Consider the following 25,777-nt stretch of genomic DNA (forward strand, 5'->3'; position numbering starts at 1 on the left):
TATAAATTTGGGGGCGGGACACAAGTATTTAATTCATAAGAAGAGGGAATTGAAAAAAATGTCAAATATATTTATGATGTGAAATGTACACAGGTGGTCAAGGAAGAGACTTCATGGGCTGTGAAGTGTTAGAAAAGAGCTGAAAGTATCAGGGAGCCATATGGATATGGAAACGTTCCAAGCAGAGGGAACAGTAAGTGCAAAAGCTTGAGCAAGAAAGCTTGTGCAGAGTAGAGTCAACATGCAGAGTAAAGTCAACAGGGAGCCAAATAATTGGAAATGACGTCACAGAGGTGGCTGGGAATAGCCATGAAGGATCTTGCAAGATTTGTATGATTTTTTACTTTTATTCTGAGAAGAATGGGGGCTCATTGGGGAGTTTTAAGCAGAGGAGCGACATGGTCTGACTTACTTTCAAAATGGATATTCTGGCTGCCAAGTAGAGAGTAGATTTTGCGAGTGGGTGAGTGGGTACAGCGGGAGACCAGTTAAGTGAAATTAGTATAATCCAGGCAAGAGATGGTGGCTTAAATCAGGGTAGGAGCGGGAGATATGGTATGAAGTGGTTGGTCTTTGCATTTGTTTTTGAAGATAGAAATGACTGGATTTACTGACTTAGTGGATACGGGGGCTATTGAAAAAAAAATTCAAGGATGACATCAAGATATTTTTTACTCTATTATGAAAAATTATCAAACATCAAGGTGCCCATTATAATGTTTTTAGATTTTCTGTATTTCTGTTACCTAGATTCTATAGTTCTTAACATTCTTCCATAGTGACTTCAAACATTTTATTCTGTCAATGTGTTTTAAAGTAAATTATAAACATCATTATATTTTTCCCAGAAATATTTCAGTATGCATCTCTAAAAACAGAAATTTTACAAATAACAAAATATCATTATCCTATAAAATGAATGAACAATAGTTGTTTATTATAATTTAATACCTGGTCCACATTGAAATTTCCCCCCATGTTTTCCAGAATGTCTTTTATAGCTGATTTGTAACCATCAGTGTCCAGTCAATTAAATGCATTTAAACGACAACACTACAACATGCTCTTCCTCATCTTTCATATCCTCTCGGACACTGACTTATGGAAGAGACTGGATTATTTGTCCTGTAGACATTTTAGTGTTCATAAGAAACATTTAGCCCATTTAAATATAGATTATTGGTCCTTACTCCCAGAAATTTTGATTCAGTGGATCTGGTGTGGGCCTTTCTAATGAGCTGCTGCGTGATACTGGGGTGTCATTGTGGAGACCACAGACTTTGAGCAGTACTGCTATGCCCCTATCTGATTGCTTCCTGTGGGCATCATTTAACTTGTTCTTCTATTCTCTGTATTTACTATAAACTGGCTTTTCAATCTAAAGACTTAATCAGATTTATGTTATAAATTTGGGGCAAGGATACTTCATAAGTGGTATGGGTACTCATTTTTTATCATCTCTGGTGGTACATAATGAATGTGTGACTTCCCTACTGTTAATGAGGCCAAGATGACTTCCCCAAGGCTAAGACTGATCCCTGAATCAAGGAGGTGAAAAAGCTTGATCCCTCCATTGTAATGTCTCTATTTGAAACTAGCAGATAATTTGTTGGGTGGTACTCAGGGACCGAGGGAATGTCTAGTCCTCAGTAAATATTTCATCTAACGGTTTTATCATGCATTGATTATCCTTGCCTGAACTGATTATTTAACTAGGGGTAGATCATGGAGATTTTCTAATTCAACCATTCTTCCTAAATGAGTGCTATTCTTTTTTTAAAAAATGATGTTGCTTCTGTAACTGGTACTGTTTGGTTAGCTAGGAGTATAGTGCATATTAGAAAGGCAGGATAAATGCTTAAGTAGTTGTTCAAAGTACAGTGAAGTTTCTGACTGGAGAGAGTGGAAGGATGAAGTTGTTGTTTAGTGAGAAGCGGAAGATGGTGGGTAGACAGACCAGGTTTGGTGGGGAAAAGCAGAATTTCAGTTTTGAATATGTTAAATTTGAGATGTCTATTAAACATTTGTATTGATCAAAGTTCAGTTGATATAAAACATAAAATACTCTAGCTATTTTAAATAGAAAGCTGTTTTATAAAGATAATATTATTAATGGGCTAGAGGAGAAGGTTCTAGGGCATCGAATGTGCTGGTGGCCTACAACTGTTGCTGATTGCTTTTTTCCCCCTCACCCCACATATATGGCCTCATGAAACATTTTCTCTGACCAGTTGCCTAAGGGAACTAAATGGGGCCTAGTTCAGAGACAGCTCTGCATGGTATAATAGAAGTGAGCTCCTGAAGCATTACAGCCCCACTCAAGGTGTTCCTAAAAGATAGTAGGGAAGGGAGATCCTTCTGGTAGTCAGAACTTCAAACAGTTGATACTAGTTGTTAAGGAGCGATGGCCACAGGGATTGATGTATCTCAATGCATGAACGGTGGCGAAGAGCTTGGCCAAATAGTTGGAAGTAAAAATTTGGAGGGTTGGTGGCAAAGATGTATAAAGCAAAAGTATATGGATGACTTTCACAGAATAAGAACAGAATATGAGATTTGTGTTTATGTAAATGCTCACCAAAGAAAATTTATTCTCTAGAAATAACCAGGAAATAACCAGGTATGTAAGATGCTCCATTCTATAGATGTTTGTCAGCATCTTTTCAGAGCAAACCCAGGGCTTGCACAACGAACATAAAAACAAAGTGGCCTTAAAGCAGGAAGGAGAAAAATACAGGGATTTAGCAATAAGCACTTCTGCTCACCAAGGCTGATTTGACTACCACCATTGCTGAGTACTCTACCTGCGAGCAGATCAGCCTTGAGCCCTGGATACACCCCATATCCCAGGGCAACCAGTCCACCACTTGGAGGCAGGTTGATACAATGAATCCTCTCCTTTGTGAAAGGTCAGTGGCTTGGCCTCATTGCTATGAATGCTTACTTCTGGTATGGATTTGCATTTCCTGTCCACCATGTTTCTGCCAACACTACCATTGGTGGCCCTACTAAATGCCGTGTTCAGTGAATTTGCATCCTATACAATACTGCTTTTGATCAAGGGACTCATTCACATCAAAAATAGTGAAACAGTTGGCTGACAAGTATGGGATTCACTAGTCTTACCATTTTTCCTATTTTATAATATTGTCTTCCACCTGGGAGACTAAATCTTGTGATATTAAAGTAGTTTTTAGTTCCATAAACAGAATACATGGGTCTATGGACTAATGAATGAGTTAAGGTAGAAGTGTCATTTCTTATCTCCATCTTTTGTGACCCACTCATAATATTTTTGCTTCCAGCCTCTACAACTTTGAACTCTGCTGATTTAGAGCTTTTAGTTTAAAAGAATACTTTCATATGGGAACATGACAGTGGTTCAATTGAATTGGACATTGAAAACTACCTGGCCACATTATTGAACCATATCACTGAACCAGCAAGTGAAAAATTAATAATGAAAGTTGCTCTGCTGGCAAAGGTGATCAGTTCTGATTATCAGGGGGAAATAGTGTTGCTACTACTACTCAACAGGAGGATGATATTTAGAACCCAGCAGGCAACCTGGGCTGCCTCTTAGGAGCAGGATGAAATGAATGAACACATTGTCCAGGAAAATAAAAATGGCCAAACTGACTCCAGAAGACATAGATAATGTTAAAGACCAGTTATCACCAAAGAAGCAGAAATTTTTGGTTACTCCTAAAAAAAGCACCAACTCTGATATTTTCACAGGGATGTGCACCATACCTTTAAGGAACAGGAAAACTTCAATACTATTTAAATTATTCTGGAGCATAGGAAAATATGGAAAACTCCCAGATTTTATTTCTAGAGCTTGCATGAAATTAATACCAACATCTGGCAATGAAGTCCAAAGAAGGAAAAGTATAGATTGATTTTACTTATGAGTGTCAAACAACCCTTAATAAAATAAGAATAGATGGCTGTGTTATCAACATGATAAATATATCTCTCATTTTAAAGCCTATAATAGGAGAAACATGTGAGGGAGTCCCATTAAATTTTGAAACTGACAACAGTATCCTTCATCAGCACTGTTGGTCACATTCTTCTGGTGAAACCCACCAATGCAAGTAGACTAGAAAAGAACATGAATTTGTGTGACAGTTGGAAAGAGGAAATTACCATTATTTGAAGATGAAATAACTATTAGACTGGAAAATCCAAGAGAATAAGGGACAATCTATGATGAACAATGAGAAAATTAAGTGCTAGGTGTATAAATCTAATGGTTTTGATATATGGCGTCAAGAGTCAGTTAGGAGATGGAGTTAGAAACATATTGACAGCAGCAGCAAAAAAAGGTGAAAAACCTAGACTTATTCAGCATTTATCTGAAAAATGTTTACCATGGTACTTAGGGACACAGGAGACTTAAAATGGGAAAGCATACCATGTTTCTGTAAAGAAAGACTGAATCTCATAAACGTGTTAACAGCCCTTAAGATAATATATATTTAACATAATCCGAATAAAATACCAGGAGAATTTTTTCACACTAGACAAACTGATTTTAAAGACCATGTGTAAAAATAGACATGGAAATTCTTAAAAGTAGTAAGGAACTCTATCAGCTACTAAGTCCTGTTATGAAACTATAATATTTAAGACATTATGATACTGGCATATGAATAAATCAATAGATCTCAGACTAGACACTCAAGAAGAGATTCAAATACATCCAGAAATTTAGTATATCTAAAGGTGGCATTTGAAATCTGTAGGAGAAAGACTGATTATGCCATGAGTTATGTTGGGACAGATAGATAGCCACCTGGAAAAAAGTAAAGTCAACTCCCAATTTTGTATCATCTATCAAAATAAATTTCAGATAGTATTAAATAAAATATGAAATTGAGACCATAAAATTATTAGAAAAATATAGGGGATTATTTTGTCACAAAGGGAGCTTTTAAATATGACACAAAACCCAGAAACCATAAAAGAAGTGATAAATTCAACCATAGGCACATAAAAATGAAAACGTTTGACATAGAGAAAACAGCATAAATAAAATTAAAAGCACTAAATGACACGCGGGGAAAAATATTTGTAACTCACACACGTAAAATGTTGATACTGTATGGAGCACTGCTACAATTAACATGACAAACAGTACAAAGAAAGAATTGGCTAATGATATAAACGGACAGTTCATGGAAAAATATAAGTAGCTCTTAAACATTTGCAAAGTTTCTCAGCCTCTCTCATAATAAGAGAAATGTAAATTGAAATTAGAGTGATATGCGGTTTTTCACCCCTCAGATTGTCAAAGATCAAAATTTTGAAAATTTACAAGGTTTACAAGGGTGTAAGAAAACACCCTTGTAAATTGGTAGTAAAAATAATAGGTAAACTGAGTACTTACTATGTGCCATGCACTTTTCTAAGTACTTTACACTTATTTAATCATCACAATTTGTGAGAGGCACTCTTATTATCCCCATTTTACAGATGAGGAAACTGCAGAACAGAGAAGTTAAACAATAACCCAAAGTCACACAGTTGGCAAATGGAGGAGCCAGGATTTAAGATCAATTACTTTTACTCTAGCATTTACTTTTTTTTTTCAGTCACAAGTCTAAATTTCTATGGCAAGTGATTTGGGAATGTGCACTCTAAATTGTACATACCCTTTGACCCAGTGTTTCTACTTCTAGAAGTTTGTCCTGCAGTTTTATGTAAATAGATGCAAAATGACGCTCATTGCAGCTGTATTTGCAGTAAAGGAAGATTGGAAACAACCTAAATACCCATCCCCAGGGAACTCGTTAATTAAATTGAGGTTCATCCGTAGGAAGAAAGCTAGGCAGCTTTAAATAAAGTAAGGTAGCACTCTATGTAGTGATATGGAATTATCTCCAAAATATTGTAAAAGGAAAAGCAAGGCACAGAATAGTGGGTTGGGATGCTACCATCTATGTAAAAAGTCACAGAACGGATACCTACATTTTTGTATATGCAGAGAATAGATTCTTGACATGATGCCAGTGGTTACCCCTCAGGAAAGGAACTAGATACCAGCGAATGAGCTGAATAATGAGATTTTTGAATTCTGTACAATGTGTGTATTTTAATTTGTACAGAAAATAATTGTGTATATGGTTCTCAGATATAGAGACATTTGCATGTGGTCACTTGGTGAAGAGTGTAACCAAGTGCCATAGACAGACCTGGGTTCAGACTCCAACACTGGATGGTTACCAGACGGAAAGGGGCTTTGGAGCAACTGTAGTTCCGGGCAACTTTGCTTCTTCCCTAACTTGGATATTGACCAGAGGGAAGACAGAATCCATAGAGCTTTTTGTGCTTGGGGTAAGACTTCACTCATCACTGCCCCACTCTCCAATCCCAACTGCTGCACACAATGTTTATCTCTTTACACACACTGTGTTGCCGCCTGAGGCCCTTCATCACCTAGACTCTCATCCCTCTAAGGCCCTCTCTGTGTACCGCCTAACCTGACACCATCCCCTACTCTCCTCAACTCCAGACACCATTTTATTTTTGCCCTGTGGAACGAACGATTCATCATTAGCGAAATCTATATTGTCAACCACTTTTCCAAATATCCCCCTTTTGCTTTAGTAGAGAGACACAGCTCTTCCAGGAGCTTATAGCGTCCCCTGCAGTCCTCTCCTTTCATACAACTGGTGCTGGAGGTGCTGTTGATGTCTTGAAGTCTTCTTGCGTCTCACTGATATTTGGGGACCATTTTCTCAGCGTACTCTCTTAAAAATCCTCAGCATTGAAGCTCAGTCCATCAGACACCACCTGCTAGCTTTACTTGCAGTCCTGTACAGCCTGCTGCATCCTTCTGCCAGTCCTTGAAGACTCTAGCTCCTGCCTCACTGTCACTCGCTCCAGTACTACTGCTGTCATAATTTTATGTGGTTTTTTTGTACATTTCTCTCAGTTTTTACCTCTTCTCCTTCAGAGATCTTGACAGGTATTTCACTTTCCCCATTTTCTCCCATAATCATATTTCTAGTACAGTAGTTCTCAAAGTGTGGCCCCCTGGACCAACATCATCAGCGTCACCTGGGAATTAGTTATAAATTCTCAGACCCCCCCGCAGACTACTGAGTCCAGAACTCTGGGGCTGGGACCCAGAAATCTCTGTTTTAAGAAGCTCCTTTTTGTGATTCTGATGAATGTGGAAGTTCATCAGATCTTGTTATTGTCACTAGCAATAACTCTCTGTCTCAATTTTAATCATCCTACCCCCCATGTGGCTACTGCCTTCTGTCTTCCTAGCTCACCAGATCAACTCTCCCAACCCCTATAATCCTTCAGCCCCACTGAGACCACAATTTACTGTTTTTGCCGCTTTTCACTAGTCCTTAGCCCTCTTATGTCCTTACTTTCCCCCTTTTCAGCCACACATGTGACTACTCTTTGTTCTCTTTCATATACCATATCAAAATAGGAAACAAATCTTATCCATTCTCCCTTCAAAATATATCTAAATATATTCAAAATACATTCGAAAGTTGCTAAGAAAGTAAATCTTAGAAGTTCTCACCACAAGAAAAAAATTTTTTTGTAACTCTGTGGTGACAGATGGTAACTAGAATTATTGTGGTGATTATTTCCCAATGGATACAAATGTTGAATCATTATATTGTACACCCAAAACTAGTATAATGTGTATGTCAATTATACTTCAATGAGGAGATATATCTAGAATCTGACTTTTCTTATAAGGTCCACTTCAACCACTGTATCTAAGCACACAGTGTTAGAATATTGCCAGTGTTCTTTACTTTGTTAGTCCTTACCCTAACTGTGTCTACGTTCCATATGGCAGCTGAAGTGATCCTTTTAACACCTAAGGCTATGTTGCTGTAAACACTGCTCAAAATTCTCCATGCTTCTTCTCTCACTCAGAACCAAAGCTAAAATCCTTGTAAATGCCTACAAAGCTCTGGGTGATCTGACCTTCCCTGGCCAGCAAGTCATTTCTTCTACCTTTGCCCTTCTTCTCTCCCACAACTGAGCTTCACTTTTTTTTTTTTAACATCTTTATTGGAGTATAATCGCTTTCTATACACCATAAACTATATGGTGTGTTAGTTTCTGCTTTATAACAAAGTGAATCAGCTATACATATATCCCCATATCTCTTGGATCTCCCTCCCTCCCACCCTCCCTATCCCGCCCCTCTAGGTGGTCACAAAGCACCGAACTGATCTCCCTCTGCTATGCAGAAGCTTCCCACTAGCTATCTGTTTTACATTTGGTAGTGTATATATGTCCATGCCACTCTTTCATTTTGTCCCAGCTTACCCTTCCCCCTCCCTGTGTCCTCAAGTCCATTCTCTAGTAGGTCTGCGTCTTTATTCCTGTCCTGCCCCTAGGTTCTTCATGACTTTTTTTTTTTTTAGATTCCATATATATGTATTAGCATACAGTATTTGTTTTTCTCTTTCTGAATTACTTCACTCTGTATGACAGACTCTAGGTCCATCCACCTCACTACAAATAACTCAATTTCGTTTCCTTTTATGGCTGAGTAATATTCCATTGTATATATGTGCCACATCTTCTTTATCCATTCATCTGTCGATGGACACTTAGGTTGCTTCCATGTCCTGGCTATTGTAAATAGAGATGCAATGAACATTGTGGTACATGACTCTTTTGAATTATGGTTTTCTCAGGGTATATGCCCAGTAGTGGGATGGCTGGGTCGTATGGTAGTTCTATTTTTAGTTTTTTAAGGAACCTCCATACTGTTCTCCATAGTGGCTGTATCAATTTACCTTCCCACCAACAGTGCAAGAGGGTTCCCTTTCTTTACACCCTCTCCAGCATTTATTGTTTGTAGATATTTTGATGATGGCCATTCTGACTGGTATGAAATGATATCTCATTGTAGTTTTGATTTGCATTTCTCTAATGATTAATGATGTTGAGCATTCTTTCATGTGTTTGTTGGCAATCTGTATATCTTCTTTGGAGAAATTTCTATTTAGGTCTTCTGCCCATTTTTGGATTGGGTTGTTTGTTTTTTTGTTATTGAGCTGCATGAGCTGCTTGTAAATTTTGGACATTAATCCTTTGTCAGTTGCTTCATTTGCAAATATCTTCTCCATTCTGAGGGTTGTCTTTTCGTCTTGTTTATGGTTTCCTTTGCTGTGCAAAAGCTTTGAAGTTTCATTAGGTCCTGAGCTTCACTTTTATCCTTAGAACTTTTTACCACTTAGCATGCTCTGAATTCTCTTGTTTATTTCTGTCTCCTACCATTGGAATGGAAGCTTCATGAGGACAGAGGCTTTTCTTGTTCACTGATAGAACCTCAGCTTCTAGAGCCCTGCCTGGCAAATAACAGGCATGTAGTTATTTGTGAATAAATGAATGGTTGTTATTGTTATCTAGATGACCTAAAGCTCACACTGCCCTTTTATTCACTCATCAAGTATTTGATCATCTATTATGTGCCCTGCACTAAGGAAATAGAATGTGGAGAAAAACCCAGAGAGTTTCCAGTCTAATATGGAAGAATAATTAATAAATAGATATAAAATAACAGCAGTGTAAGAATCAAGATTGGGAAGTATATGGACTTGTGAGAACAAATGATAAGGGGGAAATGACCCAGCTGAAGTCACAAAGCCAAGGAAGCCATGGTAGGCTTTCCTTAGAAACAATGACTGATGTGAGATCAAGACAAAGAGAAGAGGGGGTTAATTGGGCAAAGTGGCTATGGTGGCAGCAGGTGTAGGTGGGCAGCTAGCGGGGAGAGCAGGTGCAAGGACCCTGTGGTAGAGGGAACAAAGGAGTTCAAGAAACTGAATGGAATAGGAGGAGGCTTGAGGAGGGAGCATGGAAGGAGAGAAGGATGGAGATTTGCTAGTTATGTCTCTTTATTCCACTTAATTAAGAAAATTTTAAAAATCCGACTTTATTCGGTAGAGATCTCCATCCTGATCTCTAAATTGATTTCAAATTGCTACCTAATTCATATATACTTAGACTCTATCTTCATAGTCATCATATTAGATGCATCTAAAAGAAAAAGAGAAATGAGGAAATGAATACGTGCTCTGGTAAAGAAAAAAAAAATTGGCTTTGTTGACTTGTATTTAAAAACCCCTTGATTGACCAGAATGTCTAAGGAATGGGACTTTCTGATTAATTTAGTTTTCATTGCTGTTAACTGAGGCTTAAAAATAAAATTATTTTGCTTAAATCCTTTTAGAAAGTCTTTAAAAATATTTTTAGCCCCTTTCCTGCCATTTTAAGAAGATTGTGTCACAAAGATTGGGTGGGACGTATAGCGTGCACTTTTAAACATATGTTTAAGGTCTACAAGCCTTCGACTGCAATGTGCTTATCCTCACTAACCCCAAATGACTGTTTCTCATTTCCACAAACGTCTGTTCCTCCACAGTCATGATATAAGAAAAGGGGGAAATAAAAGTTGGTTTGTATGACAGCATTTGGGGACTGCAATTTGGTGGCTAGACACCTTCCTTACTGGGTCTGTCCCTGCTGGAGAAATGAGGGTATTGCAGCAAATTTACCAGGTAAGGGAAACCTAAACAGATGTTTTGTCTGGACTCTGGAGTTTAGAACAAATTTCTGGTCCTTTTCGTGTTTTAATAAAAGTGAGCCCTAGATTAATCTGCTTCGTCCTTCCTGGTTAAAGGACACAAATGCTGTCCTTCGTGGCAGTTTTTTTTTTTTTTTTTTGCGGTAGGCGGGCCTCTCACTGTTGTGGCCTCTCCCGTTGAGGAGCACAGGCTCCGGACGCGCAGGCTCAGCGGCCATGGCTCACGGGCTCAGCCGCTCCGCGGCACGTGGGATCTTCGCGGACCGGGGCACGAACCCGTGTCCCCTGCATCGGCAGGTGGGCTCTCAACCACTGCGCCACCAGGGAAGCCCCCTTCATGGCAGTTTTGTTTTGACCTGATCCAGAGTCACATACTGCGTTTAGTTGTCACTCTTTAGTCTCCTTTAATCTGGAACACTTCCTCAGTTTTTCTTTGTCTTTCATGGCCTTGACATTTTTGAAAAGTTTAAGGCAGGTAATTTGAGAATGCCCCTCAACTTGGGTTTGTCTGAGTGTTTCATCTGGTTAGGTCCACATTATGTATGCACTTGGGGCAGGACTCCCACAGAAGTTGTGTGTCCTTAGTGCTGTGTATCTCGTACATGAGGCACATGTGTCAGTTTGTATCACTCAGTTTGTGTCAGTTTGAGTTAACAACACTCAGAGTGTTGTTTACTTTGATCACTTGACTGAGGACGTGTCTGCCCGACTTCCCTACTGTAAATATTCCTTTTTACTTTCTGTAAATAGAGTAATAGGGAAGGACAGAGTTTAAGAATAAGTAAGTATTTTGTTCCCCAACTGACTGTCACCGATGGTTTAAGCATCCATTGCTGATTCTTGCCTAAATCCATCATTATTATGATGGTTGCAAATAGTGATTTTCTAACTCTGTAATTTTCCCGTATTTATTAATTGTTACTCTAAGATGAAGTTTTTCCTTTTCCTCCTTTATTTATATGTGTATTTAGTGTCGGTTTGACTCCCGGAATTGGGTTTTTTAAAAAGACACTGTAGTATGTATGATATGTTACTGTCTTAATTCCATTTTGTGTTGTCCCAGGTTTGGCCGGTGGGAGTCCTGAGACATTGAGTCCTTTATCAGAGTTTTCTGTATAAATGATATAAAAAATCGATACTAGGGGTACAGAGAGTAACACGGGAGCAAGAAGCCAGAGAGGTGAATTCTGCTGGTCAGGAAGGGCTTCAGTGAGGAAGTGGTATTTGAGGTGAGCTTTGAAAAAGTGGTCAGATTTTTACAGGATTGGAGATGAGGCAGAGTGGAAACGGTGAACTGTCTGAACAGAGGAAGGCCTAGCAGCTGGTATTCAGCAAGTAATACAGTGGGTCTGGATCGTGAAGGGGAAGTGGAAATGGAACAGAAAACCCTCTGCACTTAGTTTGCTTCGAGCATCTTCTGTGCTGGTCTCACTGCTTGGTATTTCCTCCCTGACTCTACCCCTGCTGTTTTGCTAAGGGGAGGATGAAGTGTGAGGCAGGAGGGAATTGCAAGTAGTGAAAACAGCATGAGCCCAGTCCCGCTCAAATGCTCCCTTCTCTGGGAAGCCTTTTCCGGATCCCTAATAAGAATTAACCACCCTCCTCTCATCCACTCCCAGGGCACTTTGTGCCTTCGTGTTAACAAATCTGTTCTGTCTTGTACTGGTTCTATTTGTGGATACGTCTTCCCCCTGTAAAGCATGAACACATGTTAATCACTTTCCACCTCTTCCCAGTTCTCAGTGCAAATGCTCAACAAGTATTTCTTGAATATGTGTGAGAGAGAGGAGAGAGGATAGGTTGGAGTTGGTTGGGGGAGGCTCTGGATGTCATTTTCAGGGGTCAGGCTTGCCCCACAGGCAGTGATGAGCCCTGGTGCTTTGGACCAGTGCAGGGCTGCTGGGAGCTGTGATGTCTGAGGATATGGTGGAAGGGGGGGGGCTGCAAGGTACCCGTGAGTGGTCCTGGAGAACGCCGAGCCAGAGTGAGACAGCCAGGAAGGGCAGAGGCGTGGAAGCAAATAGTTATCACCTCACGAATCTGGGCACTCATTTGAATGTAGGAATTGAAAGAAAAACAAGGAATTGAGGTTGCAAGACTGAGTGATTAGGAGACTGGCAGAAGTCTCTCACCAAAATGGGATCCCAGGGCCAAGTACAGAAGAGGTAAGGAGCTCAGCATCGTCCCGTCTGGTCCTCAGCCAAGACACTCCCTGAATTCAAACAATATGTGTTGTTGAAAAATTGTTATTATTTCAAATATGGTAAGAAATAAAATATTGTCTCTACTTGAGGCACAAAAACTGACGTGGGTGTAATGGACATTTTTCTTTTGGCTTTAGTAACGGTTTCATTAAAAATGGATGCTAGTAACTGCTTTTCTAACTTTGAAGCATGGCCCCGTGAGAAGAGCTTACCGTGAAAGAAATAGCCGTCAGCTTTCTTCTGGCTCCTCTGTCCTCTCCTGCCCCTTCCTAACAACGGAAAATTTGCTTTGCACCTGCTCCAACTGGGCTCTAAGTGCTAAGCATCTTGCAAGCCCAGAAAATTGTAGTATCAAATCTCAGCCCCAACTGTGAGGCAGCACTATATTCCCGAACTCCCGCTGAGAGGCGTTGCTTTCCCAATTCCCCAGGGAAGAGTTCTTTCTCCCTTGGCCCCTTTTCAGGCTTGAACTCCGACCTAAACCCTCTTTTTAGCTTCCAGCGTGCATTGCTCTGGGTGCTGGCCCTGACCTGGCCTTGCATCCTCCACTCCACTCTGGGCTCATCAGCAGGTCAGCCCTGGGTAGCCCTGGGGTTACCGGAATGCCCAATTCCAATAATGACCACATTTATCCAAGGAGAGGAAATGGACTTTCTAATCTGTTATAGTCCATGGCTTTTTTCCCCAGAAACAAATGCCAAAGGAACATCGGATATATTATCGGTGATTTGGTAAATATACTTAATCATTGCCTAATATTCATGAAGTCGCTTTCATTCACACCTTCCTTCATAAATTAAATGCTTTGTTATAACTCATGACTTACTTTAAGAGGGATATTCTTATTTCACTGCTAGGAACTGTGAAATGTTTTAAAATAATGCCATATTCAGGAACACTCTTGGAAGAATTTCAAATAAAAATAGCAAACAGTAATTAAATAGGTGTATAACATTCTAACTGGCCTTAGTGTATGGTTTTAAAGGGAAAGAAAAAAAAATGCCGACAGAGACTATAATTTTGGTCTTTATATTTTCCTCTTAGGTTTTTCAGACAGACCGAAGTCATTAAAAATAGTCCTTAACCCTCAAAGCCACAAAAAAGAAGCTACTCAGGTCTATTATGAGAAGGTTGAACCACTGTTGAAGATTGCGGGAATAAAGACGGATGTAACAGGTAAGTATTTTCAGAATATAATTTCACCTCTAAAAAAAATCATACTTGAGGAAGCAAAATAACCTTGAGTTTGCTCTTGAGTCCAATTTAGGAAGCTACTTGTAATTTCTAAAGCTTGTTTTTGTGCTTCGATAACTTACTGCAGCCAGCTCCAGGATTATAATTCAATTATTTTGTTTTCTTTTAATTGTGTTATTTTTATTAGAATATCAGTATTTTCTCTTTAAACCTTTTTTCAGACTTTAAAAATTATTAGGTGTCATTTTTAAGGGGGCTGCACACGTTTTGATGCCTTCATTGAGATGTTGGCTATTTAAACATTATCTCTGCAGTTCAGCAGCAATTGATTTTTGTTCACTTAAATGTTTGATGTCTTTCCATGGAATCCTTCATTAGGTGGTTTTTGTTCTGACTCTGACCCCTGCTGGTTAGGTCAAAACTAAGCACTTAACTGCTGATTTTAGATGAATTTAGAGAAGCCAGAAGCTTAAATTCATTGTCTAAAATAAGAAGGGTGCTTAGGTTTGTGCCCACGAAGACAGAAATTTGCTAATGCTAAAGTTCATATAAAGAAGATTAGTAAAATTCTTTTCAGCTTTTAAAATTTGGTGACCAGATTCCTTTGTTTCCTTGAGACTCTTATTTTTCCCACGGGGGTGGGGTGAGGAGGGTTGACGTTATCGTGAATCACACCCTCAGTTCTTCTGGTTTTATTTCTGTGTAGCTTCATTAACGCACAGTGTAAATTTGTAGTAAATTTTAATTGATGAAGAATATTGCATAATAAGCCTACTCAGGATACAAGGCCAGAATGTACTTGGAATCTCCCAGTCCCAGTCATAAGTTCCTAGGGAAGGGATTCAGAGTGACCTGGCTTTGCTCTGCTGTCACCAGGGGAGATGGGTCTCACAACGTAAATAAGGTTTATAAACCTACATCTCATGACTTGATGGATGGGGTAGAAGGAAATTCCTTTAAACAAAAAAAGCAGCAACAATAATCTTTTGGAGAAGGTCATCCACCCCAAAAGGCATCTACTACAATGAAGGTTGGAGAGAAACTACCATGAAAAACTCAAGAGGAGTTTCTGAATTAAAATAAAATTGTAGTGAAGGAGTTAATCTTTCATCTTTGTGGCTTTTGTCTTACTTGGAGGTGATTTATAAGAAAAAGAAACGATTCAGATCTATTGTTGCTTTCCCTGAAGATTTTCAAGGATTGGAAGAAGGAAAAGTTTGAAGTTCATATTAGGATGAGCCAGTTAAAAGTTGAATAAACTTATTGGTGAACACAATAGTATTTAATTGTTGTTTCATTGATTTAGTATCCAAAACAGTTTTACATGGATATTACGACATATCATTCAGTTCAAGAAACTCTTGTTGAATGCTTTGTGTTAAACACTATGCACCATGCAAGGTGGATAAGTTCTACTACCTGCTCTTGAGTGACTGTTAATTTATTAGGGATTAAAATAGATATTTAAAGTAGATATAATTGGGATATACATAAAGGAATTATGGTATCTCAGGGGTCTTATTTATTTTGATCAGAAGACCCAAGAAAAGAATTTGAACTGGACAGTTTTAGAAAGTCAGAGAAGGCAAATAATGGTTTACCGTTATAATAAATATACATATTTACTATATATATATAGCAGAAAAGAAAAGTGAGAGAAGGCAGGCACGCTAGCAGCACATACAAGTGGGTATGGCTGTGTGTGCTGTACCCATAGTGTTTTGGTAGTTGTTTCATAACGTTGGCTTTATCTTAAATATGGTCCTTTCCATCATCGTAAAATGGTGCCAATGAATTCAGTTCTTCTTTATTCAAATCTAGTGAGATGGGGAGAGGTGTGTATATGCAAGAGATTCAACATGTTTTAATCCTGAACAAGGATTAAAAATTTTTTCCTATCAGTTTGACTGTCCTAATGTAGTACATATACCCCACCTGGAGCACTTACCGTCTAAGCATCAAGACCCTTCCCATGGGATGAGGGTGGGACCCCCTTCTCCTAAAGGCTGAGGACACCTGAACTGAAGTTGGGAAGGCTCCCAACAAAGTGCACAGGAGGAAGTCTGAGTCCAGATTAAGGATGAATCTTTATGCTACACTCAGGAGTTTATTCATCATGCATTGATTCGGAGGTGGTGTACTTTTTTTATCATCGTGTTGTAATCTAGTTTGGCAAAGATGATTATGTCATCAGAAGAAATATCGGAAGAGAAGAGGGAGAGATTGGAGGAAAGGAAACCAGCCTATGAGGCCTGAACTAAGGTAGAGGAGATGATAGGATGTGCTTTCCTTCTTAAAACAAGTGTATTGGAGAGAAAAATGTTATGTTCTAGGACTTTTTTCCCTGAATTTTAGATGTTTTTGCTTATTATGTTTAGTTTAAGATAAAATTAGAATATTACATAAATGCAAATATAGAATTTATTTATATATTTGTGCAGCATGGCTAATTATTAGCTGCCTAACACTCCTCCTACAGGCAAAATTATAAAATTGCATCTTTTGCTTATAAAACCATTTTGATATGTATATTGGCTAAATATTTATATTAAAAATATCTGCTGTTTCATGTGAAGGACTGAATAAACATTTGGGTATCTGAAAAGTTTTAGAATCTTCCTGCTTATCTCACAGTATAGTTTTATAATTTGAATAAGGTAGTATATTTAAAACTACCTTGTGTACTGTAAAGTACTATAAAAACATGGTCATAATGCAGTTGATTTCAGTTTCATAAATTATGTAACAGTAAGATTCAACTCAAACTTTGAAAAAGTATTTTCTATGAAAGAGTAAAGCAGAAAGAGTACATATTTTCTGCATGTCCAGTGTGACCATTGTTTTAACATATCTTCTGTGCACTGCCAAGTCCAAATGGAATATGAATTATGTAACAAGTTCTGTATGATGATGAATTCATTAAGAGATAGTGCTGTATAAATGAGGCATGATGTAAAAATTATAGCTAGATGAATACATTATAATTTTTCTATACATTAAAAAAAAATGAATAGCAAAACCCCCCACAAAAGAATCTGGTTAAAAAGTGCAAAGATAACCTGAGTAGACATTTTTCCAAATAAGATATGCCTATAGCCAACTGGTACTTAAAAAAGTGCTCAGCATCACTAATCATCAGGGAAATGCAAATCAAATCACAAGGAGGTATCACCTCACACCTGTCAGAATGGGTATTTTCAGGGCTTCCCTGGTGGCACGGTGGTTGAGAGTCCGCCTGCCGATGCAGGGGACACGGGTTCGTGCCCCAGTCTGGGAAGATCCCACATGCCGCAGAGCGGCTGGGCCCGTGAGCCATGGCCGCTGAGCCTGCACGTCCAGAGCCTGTGCTCTGCAACGGGAGAGGCCACAACAGTGAGAGGCCCACGTACAGAAAAAAAAAAGAATGGGTGTTTTCAAAAAGACCAGAAATAACAAGTGTCGGTGAGGATGTGGAGAAAAGGGAACCTTCGTGCATTGTTGGTGGGAATGTAAATTGGTGCAGCCACTATGGAGGCCCGTCAAAAAATTAAAAATAGAACTACCATATAATCCAGCAATTCCACACTTCTGGGTATTTATCCAAAGGAAACAAAAACACTAACTCAAAACAGATATCTGTGCCCCATATTGATTGCAGCATTATTTACAACAGCCAAGACATGGAATCAACCTAAGTGTCCGTCAGTTGATGAATGGATACAGAAGATGTGGTGTGTGTGTGTGTGTGTGTGTGTGTGTGTGTGTGTGTGTGTGTGTGTGTGTATACATATACATATATATTTGCATGCCATACCACAGAATACTCTTCAGCTATGAAAAGGAAGGAAATCCTGCTATTTGGGACAACATAAATGGACCTTGAGGACATTATGCTATGTGAAATGAGTCAGAGAAAGACAAATGTCATATGATCTCACTTATATGTGGAATATTATTAAAAAATTCCCCCAAAGAAACCAGAACATGTAGATTCAGAGAACAGATTTCCAGAGGTTGGGGGACAGGGTGTCAGAAGAACTGGAAGAACCTAAAAAAAAAAAGTTATTTATTCCTAATAACTTGATATGTGAATCAAATGGCATATGATACCATTTCTTTCTCTTCCTCTCAGAGCAGACTTTCGGAATTACACTATTAAAGGTGTGAGAGGAATTTTGGACATCATAGATTCATACGATAATTCATAGAACGATAAAGTGAAAGAGTCAAGGCAGCAGAGAAATTAAACTGGAAAGAACTTTGGAGGCCATCTAGTTCATTTTCCCTCATGCAGTGGAGTGCAGTCACGTGACACTCTTGGTGGAAGAACACCCAGCCTCGGCCTGGGCACCCTGTGATGGAGTCAGTATGTGCCGTTATTGGACAATACTGATGGATATTCTCAACTGGAGTTCAGGGTCATATTAGAAAAGAGCACCTCCTTTGTGCTAACTTACAAAAAGGTGCTCTTCCTTCTGGGCTGATGTAGCCCAAGGTCACCTCACATGCTGAATAGGAGTACTGGCTGGATTGCAAACCTACCTGACCCTTTGCCAAATGCCTTTGTGCAAGATATAAACTGCAAGAACTTGTGAGCTGACGTTTGCCACCTTGTGACTTTCAGTGTTGACGTTATCTTTAGTAGCGATACAAAATAAATGAAATACGTGTTTTCCATGAGCTTTGAGGTATTTGAAAAGAGATTTCATGTCTGCCCGTGATCTCTCTTGTTCAAGACAGGCAATTCCACCTCCTTTAGTCAATCTTGGTAGTAACAAAGCTGCTAGACCTTATCACGCTGATTATCATTATCGTGGTCAAAGACACTTCTCTGAATGTAGCCTTGATCTCTGCCAGCTCAGGGCCCATGGGAGTGCCTAGTCACCAGATAATTTTACCTCCTTTCTGACCCTGGGCAGAGTTGTCAAAAGAGTGGGGTTTATTTTCACTTTTTTTTCCTCCTTCTAGAACCATGTGTTTAACTTTTGACACTTTTACCAAATCTTCTCTTTGAATTCTTTCTCTTTGGCTCTTTATGTCTCTACTTGAAGCCCTCCATTCCCTGGAGATGCCTCTAATGGTTCCTGATCTCACGGAGCAGGAGGCTAGGTAATCTGATAAAACTGTTACAAAAGATGCTAGTACGCTGAGGCATTACTCACTTCCAGTTTTACCTACATTTTAATAAAAATCTGGATCGTAAATGTTCCATGAATCAGATCCAGCTAGAGAGGGAGAGAATTATGGGTGAAAAGTTCTTTTTATTATCCCTAGGATAATTATGTATATATATGACCAGTCCCATTTCTAATAATAGGATCTCAGGGAGTTGGAACTTTATCCCTGGGGACAATGAATAGTCATCAGTGGTGTTTATGTAGGGAAGAGATGTGGTTAAACATGTGCTTGAGAAAGGTCATTCTGGCTAGAGTGGGATAAATGTTAGAGGGAGACTGGAGGAGAGGCTGATGTAGTTTGCATATTAAAGATGGTGGTGACTAGGTTTAGGGCCTTGGCTTGAGGAATGTTGGATGCAGCCGCATAAACTAAAAGACAGAAACCACTGGCTTTGGGCATGGAGGGGTTTTGGAGAGTAAAAGAAAGGGATACTCTAGAAAGAAGACATTTTCTCATCCTGGGTAGTGGGGAGTGGATGATGGAACACACAAAAGAATAGTGTAACTGAAAGGCAGTATATTTGAAGGTGGAAATGATGGATTCTATTTTGAACTTACGAAGTTTGAAGTACCTAAGGGACAGGAAAGAAAATGACATCTCAGTACCTTATCCCATCATAGAATTTTATCACCAGACTAAGAAATGTTTCCTTACATTCAAATCAGAACTCATCTGATTTGACTTCAGCCTGTTTCCTCAACATTCAGTATCAACCTCAAGACATTTCCTCAGAAAGACAATATTGGAGGAAGGTAGTAATATTTAAACTGAAGGTTGGGGTGCATGGGGGATCCCAGCAGTGAGAACTGTGTATTCAAAGAGTTGTAAACGATAAAAACTCCAAATTTCCTATGTAAGAGGCGTGTCAGTCTCATTGGCAAAGGAAAGTAGTTGAAAGAAGAGGCCAGTAACTTTCTTTTGAAAGTGCAGCTGCCCACTGTTGATGTCTTTGTGAAGTGGAGTGATCTGAATCTGGTTCTTTCTGCTTCCAGAGCCCATAATACACTGTCTAAACACATGTTTTTATTTCTTCTACTCCTTCCAACTAGTAGTTCAGATTACCCTCTATCCTTTTCCCCTATATTATTTTTCTTCATAATCACTTAATACTACTTTATATATATTGTACATTCATTGAAAAAAATTAGTGCGTATCCTCTGTCTCCAGAAGGTAACCTCCCTGAGGCCAAGGACTTGATAAACTTTGTTCATTGTCCTAGTATATTGTGGTCAGGTTTCAGTCATCTTGTCCGTCTGTTGTTCCGGATCAGTCATCTTATTTAACTTTTACAATATCTCTTAAAAAATTACTGTTCTTGGATAATTTGCGTCAGTGTATAGTCACATTTCACCTGCAAGATGAAAGGAAGAAATCGACTATTATTTCAAAATTTCTCCTAAGTAAAAATAGCATTCAGCTACAAGATAATTTTAAGGCTAATTTTGTTTTGGATTCGAAAAGCTTTACCAAAGTAAGCTTTGGAATAAAAGCGAGACTTGATAAACTGATTCTCAGCATAAATATTTCTTCCCAATATCCTTAATTATTTTTAATGTGTGTCTGTAAGACACTTTATTATTTTGCTTTTTAAGGTTGCAACTATTTGCTGAAGTTATAGATGAATGATCAGCACACAATCATTTACGATAACCTAAATTTATTAATATTAAATATTTCATTTTCTTGTAGCTTTCTTCTGAATAGAATTTAACAGAGAGAGGTTTTATTCATGTGAATGTTAACGGCATTTGAATAAGCTGTGGGAGAATTACAATGTAATGCTGCTGGATACAGAATGATTCTTTTAGACACCAAGACTGATAATTTTTAACAATATCTAAAAGCATTGTAGGAAAAGCTTGAACCATGCTGGCCCCAGGGACAGACAGGCATGAAAGATTAATGTAATCTTGCATATAATGATGCACATTCTTACACAAAAACATCCATCTGCAGTGTCACGTCAGTCAGCAGAAATCTTTGATGGGTGGGTACAGCTGGGCTGTCTCTTCTGGCAAAGCTGCCCTAGAAAATGCTAAATGTGGTTGGGATGCTTGGTGCCATCTGCAGTGTGTCAGTTTATCCTGTCTTCTCTGGCATTTGCAACACCGCATAGGGCATCGTGACTGTAGAGGCAGCAATAGGGAGTGACAGATTCATTTCCTCAGAGAATCTGGGCTCTGGTGGGCCTGTGTGCCACCCTCCTTGGCGTTGGGTCTGTTATCCTTGGTGTTGGCTTTGCCTCACATTTTCACATCCAACTCCTCCTCTTTTTAGTCTAGCAGTTCCAGACACACATTCTTCTAGTATGTAAATCTTACACTAACCTTTCAACTAATTTATTCATGTAAGGTTGCCAAAGTGATTTAACATTGACTAGTTGGTGCCAGCTAATATGCCTTATTTTCAAAATACTGCTGCTCCTAGGCTTCTGATTTAAAGGAAATGTGTCTTATTTAGGGAACACTAAACAGACAGGCACCAAGATAAATTATCTAATGGGATATCCCCAAATGACTTATGTAGTTGGAACAAATATATGACCCTCTTTTACATAAAGCTGTAAAACATAACAGGCAAGTAACACTTAATCCTCTCTCCCATGATTAAAATATAAATATTCAAGAATAAATGTTGTTTTACGACCTGACCATATGTTTAGCGTATTATTTTGCCAAACCAAGTTTAAAAGTGTAGATCATTTGTTTAAAACTTTCATCTTTTTCTGTGTTGTTTTTTTCCTCATATAGTAACAGAATATGAAGGGCATGCCGTGTCACTGCTAAAAGAATGTGAACTACAGGGATTTGATGGGTAGGTTGTATTATTAATCTATAAATGTCATATGGCTTACGTTATTAAATGTTTTCATTAGTTTTTAGCCACATATTTGAGACTTACAATTTTTAAATGTTTGTGATGTATGTAATTAGGCTGTAGTTCATTTGTATCTGTGTAATAACAGTGCTGATAATGTACTACGGCATAGTCATCCACCTTGCAGGATGGGGCATAGGAAAGCAAAAGGAGGGATATAAATGTAAGTACTGAGAAATCACAGTGTATCACCTTATTCTTACCTAATGTGTATACATTTGCCTCTGTAGTCCTTAATTCTTGGCTTTAACCCTGTGAGTATATAGAAAAGCATTGATGGAACATATTGTATTGATTGTGTGATATAACTATACTATGATCATTTTTTGCAAATTTATTGATAGTATTAATAGCTACCCAGTGGTTAATTTGGATATGATTGACTGAGTGTAAATATTCTGTAAAAACAAATATATATTTTTCAGGATGAAAAAATATGCTAATTTTACTTACCTTCTGTAATTTAGTAGCTACCAAATAAGTATGTTATTCACAGCAGGCATTAGAAACTGTTGTTTGCAATACATTGCTGGTGTGTGTAGAAATTGTTCACTGGCATGCAAACATTAGAAACAAGGCAAGTGACATATACTTTAATTGACATTTTTAAAATTTAGGTGAATCAATTTGCTAAAGTACTGGATTGATGTACAAAACTAAAAATATATTCTTTTAGGGAAGATTTTTTTTGCAAGGGTGGATATTTCAGAGTTTTAAAAGGTGGCAGGTATGTGAATTGTTTGTGTAACGTGGTAATGAGCAGGGGGGCAGCAATACACTCACAATATCAGGAAGGGCATTTGGGTTTTTCAACTGAAATGAAAGGCTTTGCTCTTCCCGAAAAATTAGTAGAATGTGTTAGAGAGGAAAGTGCTGCAATCAGAATTAGTAGGGTTGTTTTTCAGAAGTGCTTAATATTTGTTGGTGTGAAAAGTATTATTGGATGAAGAAGAAAGTTTGGTAAGTAAAACATAATTTTTCAAAAAGGAATTTATATTTCTGAATTTTATTTTATTTTTTTATACAGCAGGTTCTTATTAGTCATCCATTTTATACACATCAGTGTATACATGTCAATCCCAATTGCCCAATTCATCACACCACCACCACCCCACCCCCCGCCACTTTCCCCCCTTGGTGTCCATACGTTTGTTCTCTACATCTGTGTCTCTATTTCTGCCCTGCAAACCAGTTCATCTGTACCATTTTTCTAGGTTCCACATATATGCTTTAATATACGATATTTGTTTTTCTCTTTCTGACTTACTTCACTCTGTATGACAGTCTCTAGATCCATCCACATCTCTACAAATGACCCAATTTCGTTCCTTTTTATGGCTGAGTAATATTCCATTGTGTATATGTACCACATCTTCCTTATCCATTCGTCTGTCGATGGGCATTTAGGTTGATTCCATGTCCTGGATATTGTAAATAGTGCTGCAATGAACACTGGGATGCATGTGTCTTTTTGAATTATGGTTTTCTCTGGGTATATGCCCAATAGTGGGATTGCTGGGTCGTACGGTAATTCTATTTTTAGTTTTTTAAGGAACCTCCATACTGTTCTCCGTAGTGACTGTATCGATTTACATTCCCACTGACAGTGCAAGAGGGTTCCCTTTTCTCCACACCCTCTCAAGCATTTGAATTTAATTGAGGGGAGCAAATCTAGATGGCAATGTTGTATAAATACTGAGCATGAAGAATATGAGGTAGGAGATTACTTCAGAGCTTTATACTTAGAGCTAGACAGATTGATTAATAGGCTACATTTAGGAAATTATCTTGCAAGTAGACAATTTAGGAAAAGTAATTGGGGGAATCATGCCTACCAGCTACCTACTTTAATATGCTGCATAGTCCTGAAGCACAGCTTGTGAGTATATAAGAGATGTTGCATTGCAAATAAGTCCTTGCTTCGAAACGTGATTATATAAATAATAAGAATAACAGGTATTTGTAGGTATTAGACCTGTTCTTGCCTGTCCACGTTATGAAATGTTCTGATAAATGTGGTATCTATAACTAAGTTCCATTGGTATAACTATGCAAGGATCAAGAAGAACTTTGCAGAATGATGAAAGACTATAGCTTAAGCACAACAAGTAATGTTTTTCTCTTTACCTGAACATACTTAATTCTTGTTTATTCCACATGGCAGGTGCTGTTATTTTGCAGTGTGGCAGTGCAAGATATATAGATCCTTTAGTTATTAACTACATTTTTTTAAACCAAGTAGTTTGGCCTAACCATTATGTCAATTGAGTTCCAGTGAGTTCACTGTTTCTAAACTCTATAGCAGGGGTCCCCACCCCCCGGGCTGAGGACCGGTCCGGTCTGTGGCCTGTTAGGAACTGGGCCGTATGGCAAGAGGTGAGCAGTGGGCAAAGGGAGTGCAGCTTCATCTGCCGCTTCCCATCCCCGCCATCGTTTGCATTACCGCCTGAACCCATCCCACCTCCACTGCCCACCGTCCGTGGAAAAATTGTCTTCCACAGAACAGGTCCCTGGTGCCAGAAAGGTTGGGGACCGCTGCTCTACAGCATGCTGAATTAATTAGAACTTATAATAATTTAAAATTTCTATTGCAAGTTGTCTCATATTTCTAAGATCCTTTAAATAGCTTATTTATTTATTTATTTATTTGAGCCCAGTCTTTCTAGTTAGGAGACGAAGTGGTGGTTGGGATAGCTATCTTAATAAAATAGTAATTTTAAGTCACTCTACTTAGAATTACATAGAGAAGTATACGTATGAGGAGAACAATGGAAACAGTTTCTGTAGGCACTTCCAAAGAACAATTCTCTAACAAGTAGAGTTGTTTGAAAGTGGAAGACACTACATTCATGAGTTCCCTGTTCCTGAATCTGTTCAAAGAGTGGCTATAGGAGGACTTTTTCAGAAATTGATACAAAAGACTCAAGGTCGGGATAAGGTAACCCCAGGATTCTATGGTATTTTGATGAAAGAGGAGCTCAACTTAAGCCTGAAGCATCTCTGCCTGACTCTAGTGGAGCTGTTGGTAGGGAGTGACTAGGAAATCATCTAAAGCTTTTTAGACACAGACCAGACAGAGAGTTTTAAGATCCAAGAGAAATTCTATGTGTATTTTTCACTAAAGCAAAATGATTAGTAAATAATGTTTAAGAAGATTATTTGTTAAGTTTTTGGAGTTTTTTTAATGAGTTGCATATGTTTCTATGAAGACATATTGTGACATATTCCTAATGCCAACAGGAACAGTGTATCAGTTCTCATGACAGCTTGTGTGCAGCTCCAGTGTGTTCTAGCAAATACTCTCAGATTCACTGCTAGAGCTTGCAGGAGCGTCCGTTTCCATATTGACCCCTCTTTACACTGGGCATGAATAGGAAGTTTTGTAAAGGCAAAGAAAAGTGTAATATTGGGTGCATAGACTTGAAGCGGTAACAGCTGGATTTATGAATGTGAAAATTGTTAAGCTAATCTGTAGCTCTTATGCAGTTATACATATACTAATATTTTCCTCTTTTATTTCACAGCATTTTTAAATTTTAATTTGTTGAATTATAGTTTTTTCCTTCTTTTAATTTCACGAGAATCTAGACATTATTTGGCTTGCACTAACATTTTATCACCACCATATCTGTATTACTAAATAAGGTTAAAAAAAAGTATCTCTTTTCAAAAAAATTTTAAGTCAAAAATGCAATAATAAACATTTCAATAATGATATGGGTTGATAGACAAATACACAAACAGCAATTTAAAAATTTT

At 38.4% G+C, this 25,777-nt stretch overlaps 1 protein-coding gene across 1 annotated transcript in view; it reads left to right on the top strand.

Moving 5' to 3' along the window:
- Window positions 1-25,777, top strand: part of CERKL (ceramide kinase like) — a 148,956-nt gene that overhangs the window by 98,709 nt on the left and 24,470 nt on the right. Inside the window, exons 3-4 of the mRNA XM_060151180.1 lie at window positions 13,834-13,965; window positions 21,892-21,955. Coding sequence (XP_060007163.1) covers window positions 13,834-13,965; window positions 21,892-21,955 — 196 coding nt within the window. The remainder of the gene's footprint in view (window positions 1-13,833; window positions 13,966-21,891; window positions 21,956-25,777) is intronic.

This window comes from Lagenorhynchus albirostris, chromosome 6 (assembly GCF_949774975.1).
Source record: "Lagenorhynchus albirostris chromosome 6, mLagAlb1.1, whole genome shotgun sequence".
Lineage (NCBI taxonomy): Eukaryota > Metazoa > Chordata > Mammalia > Artiodactyla > Delphinidae > Lagenorhynchus > Lagenorhynchus albirostris.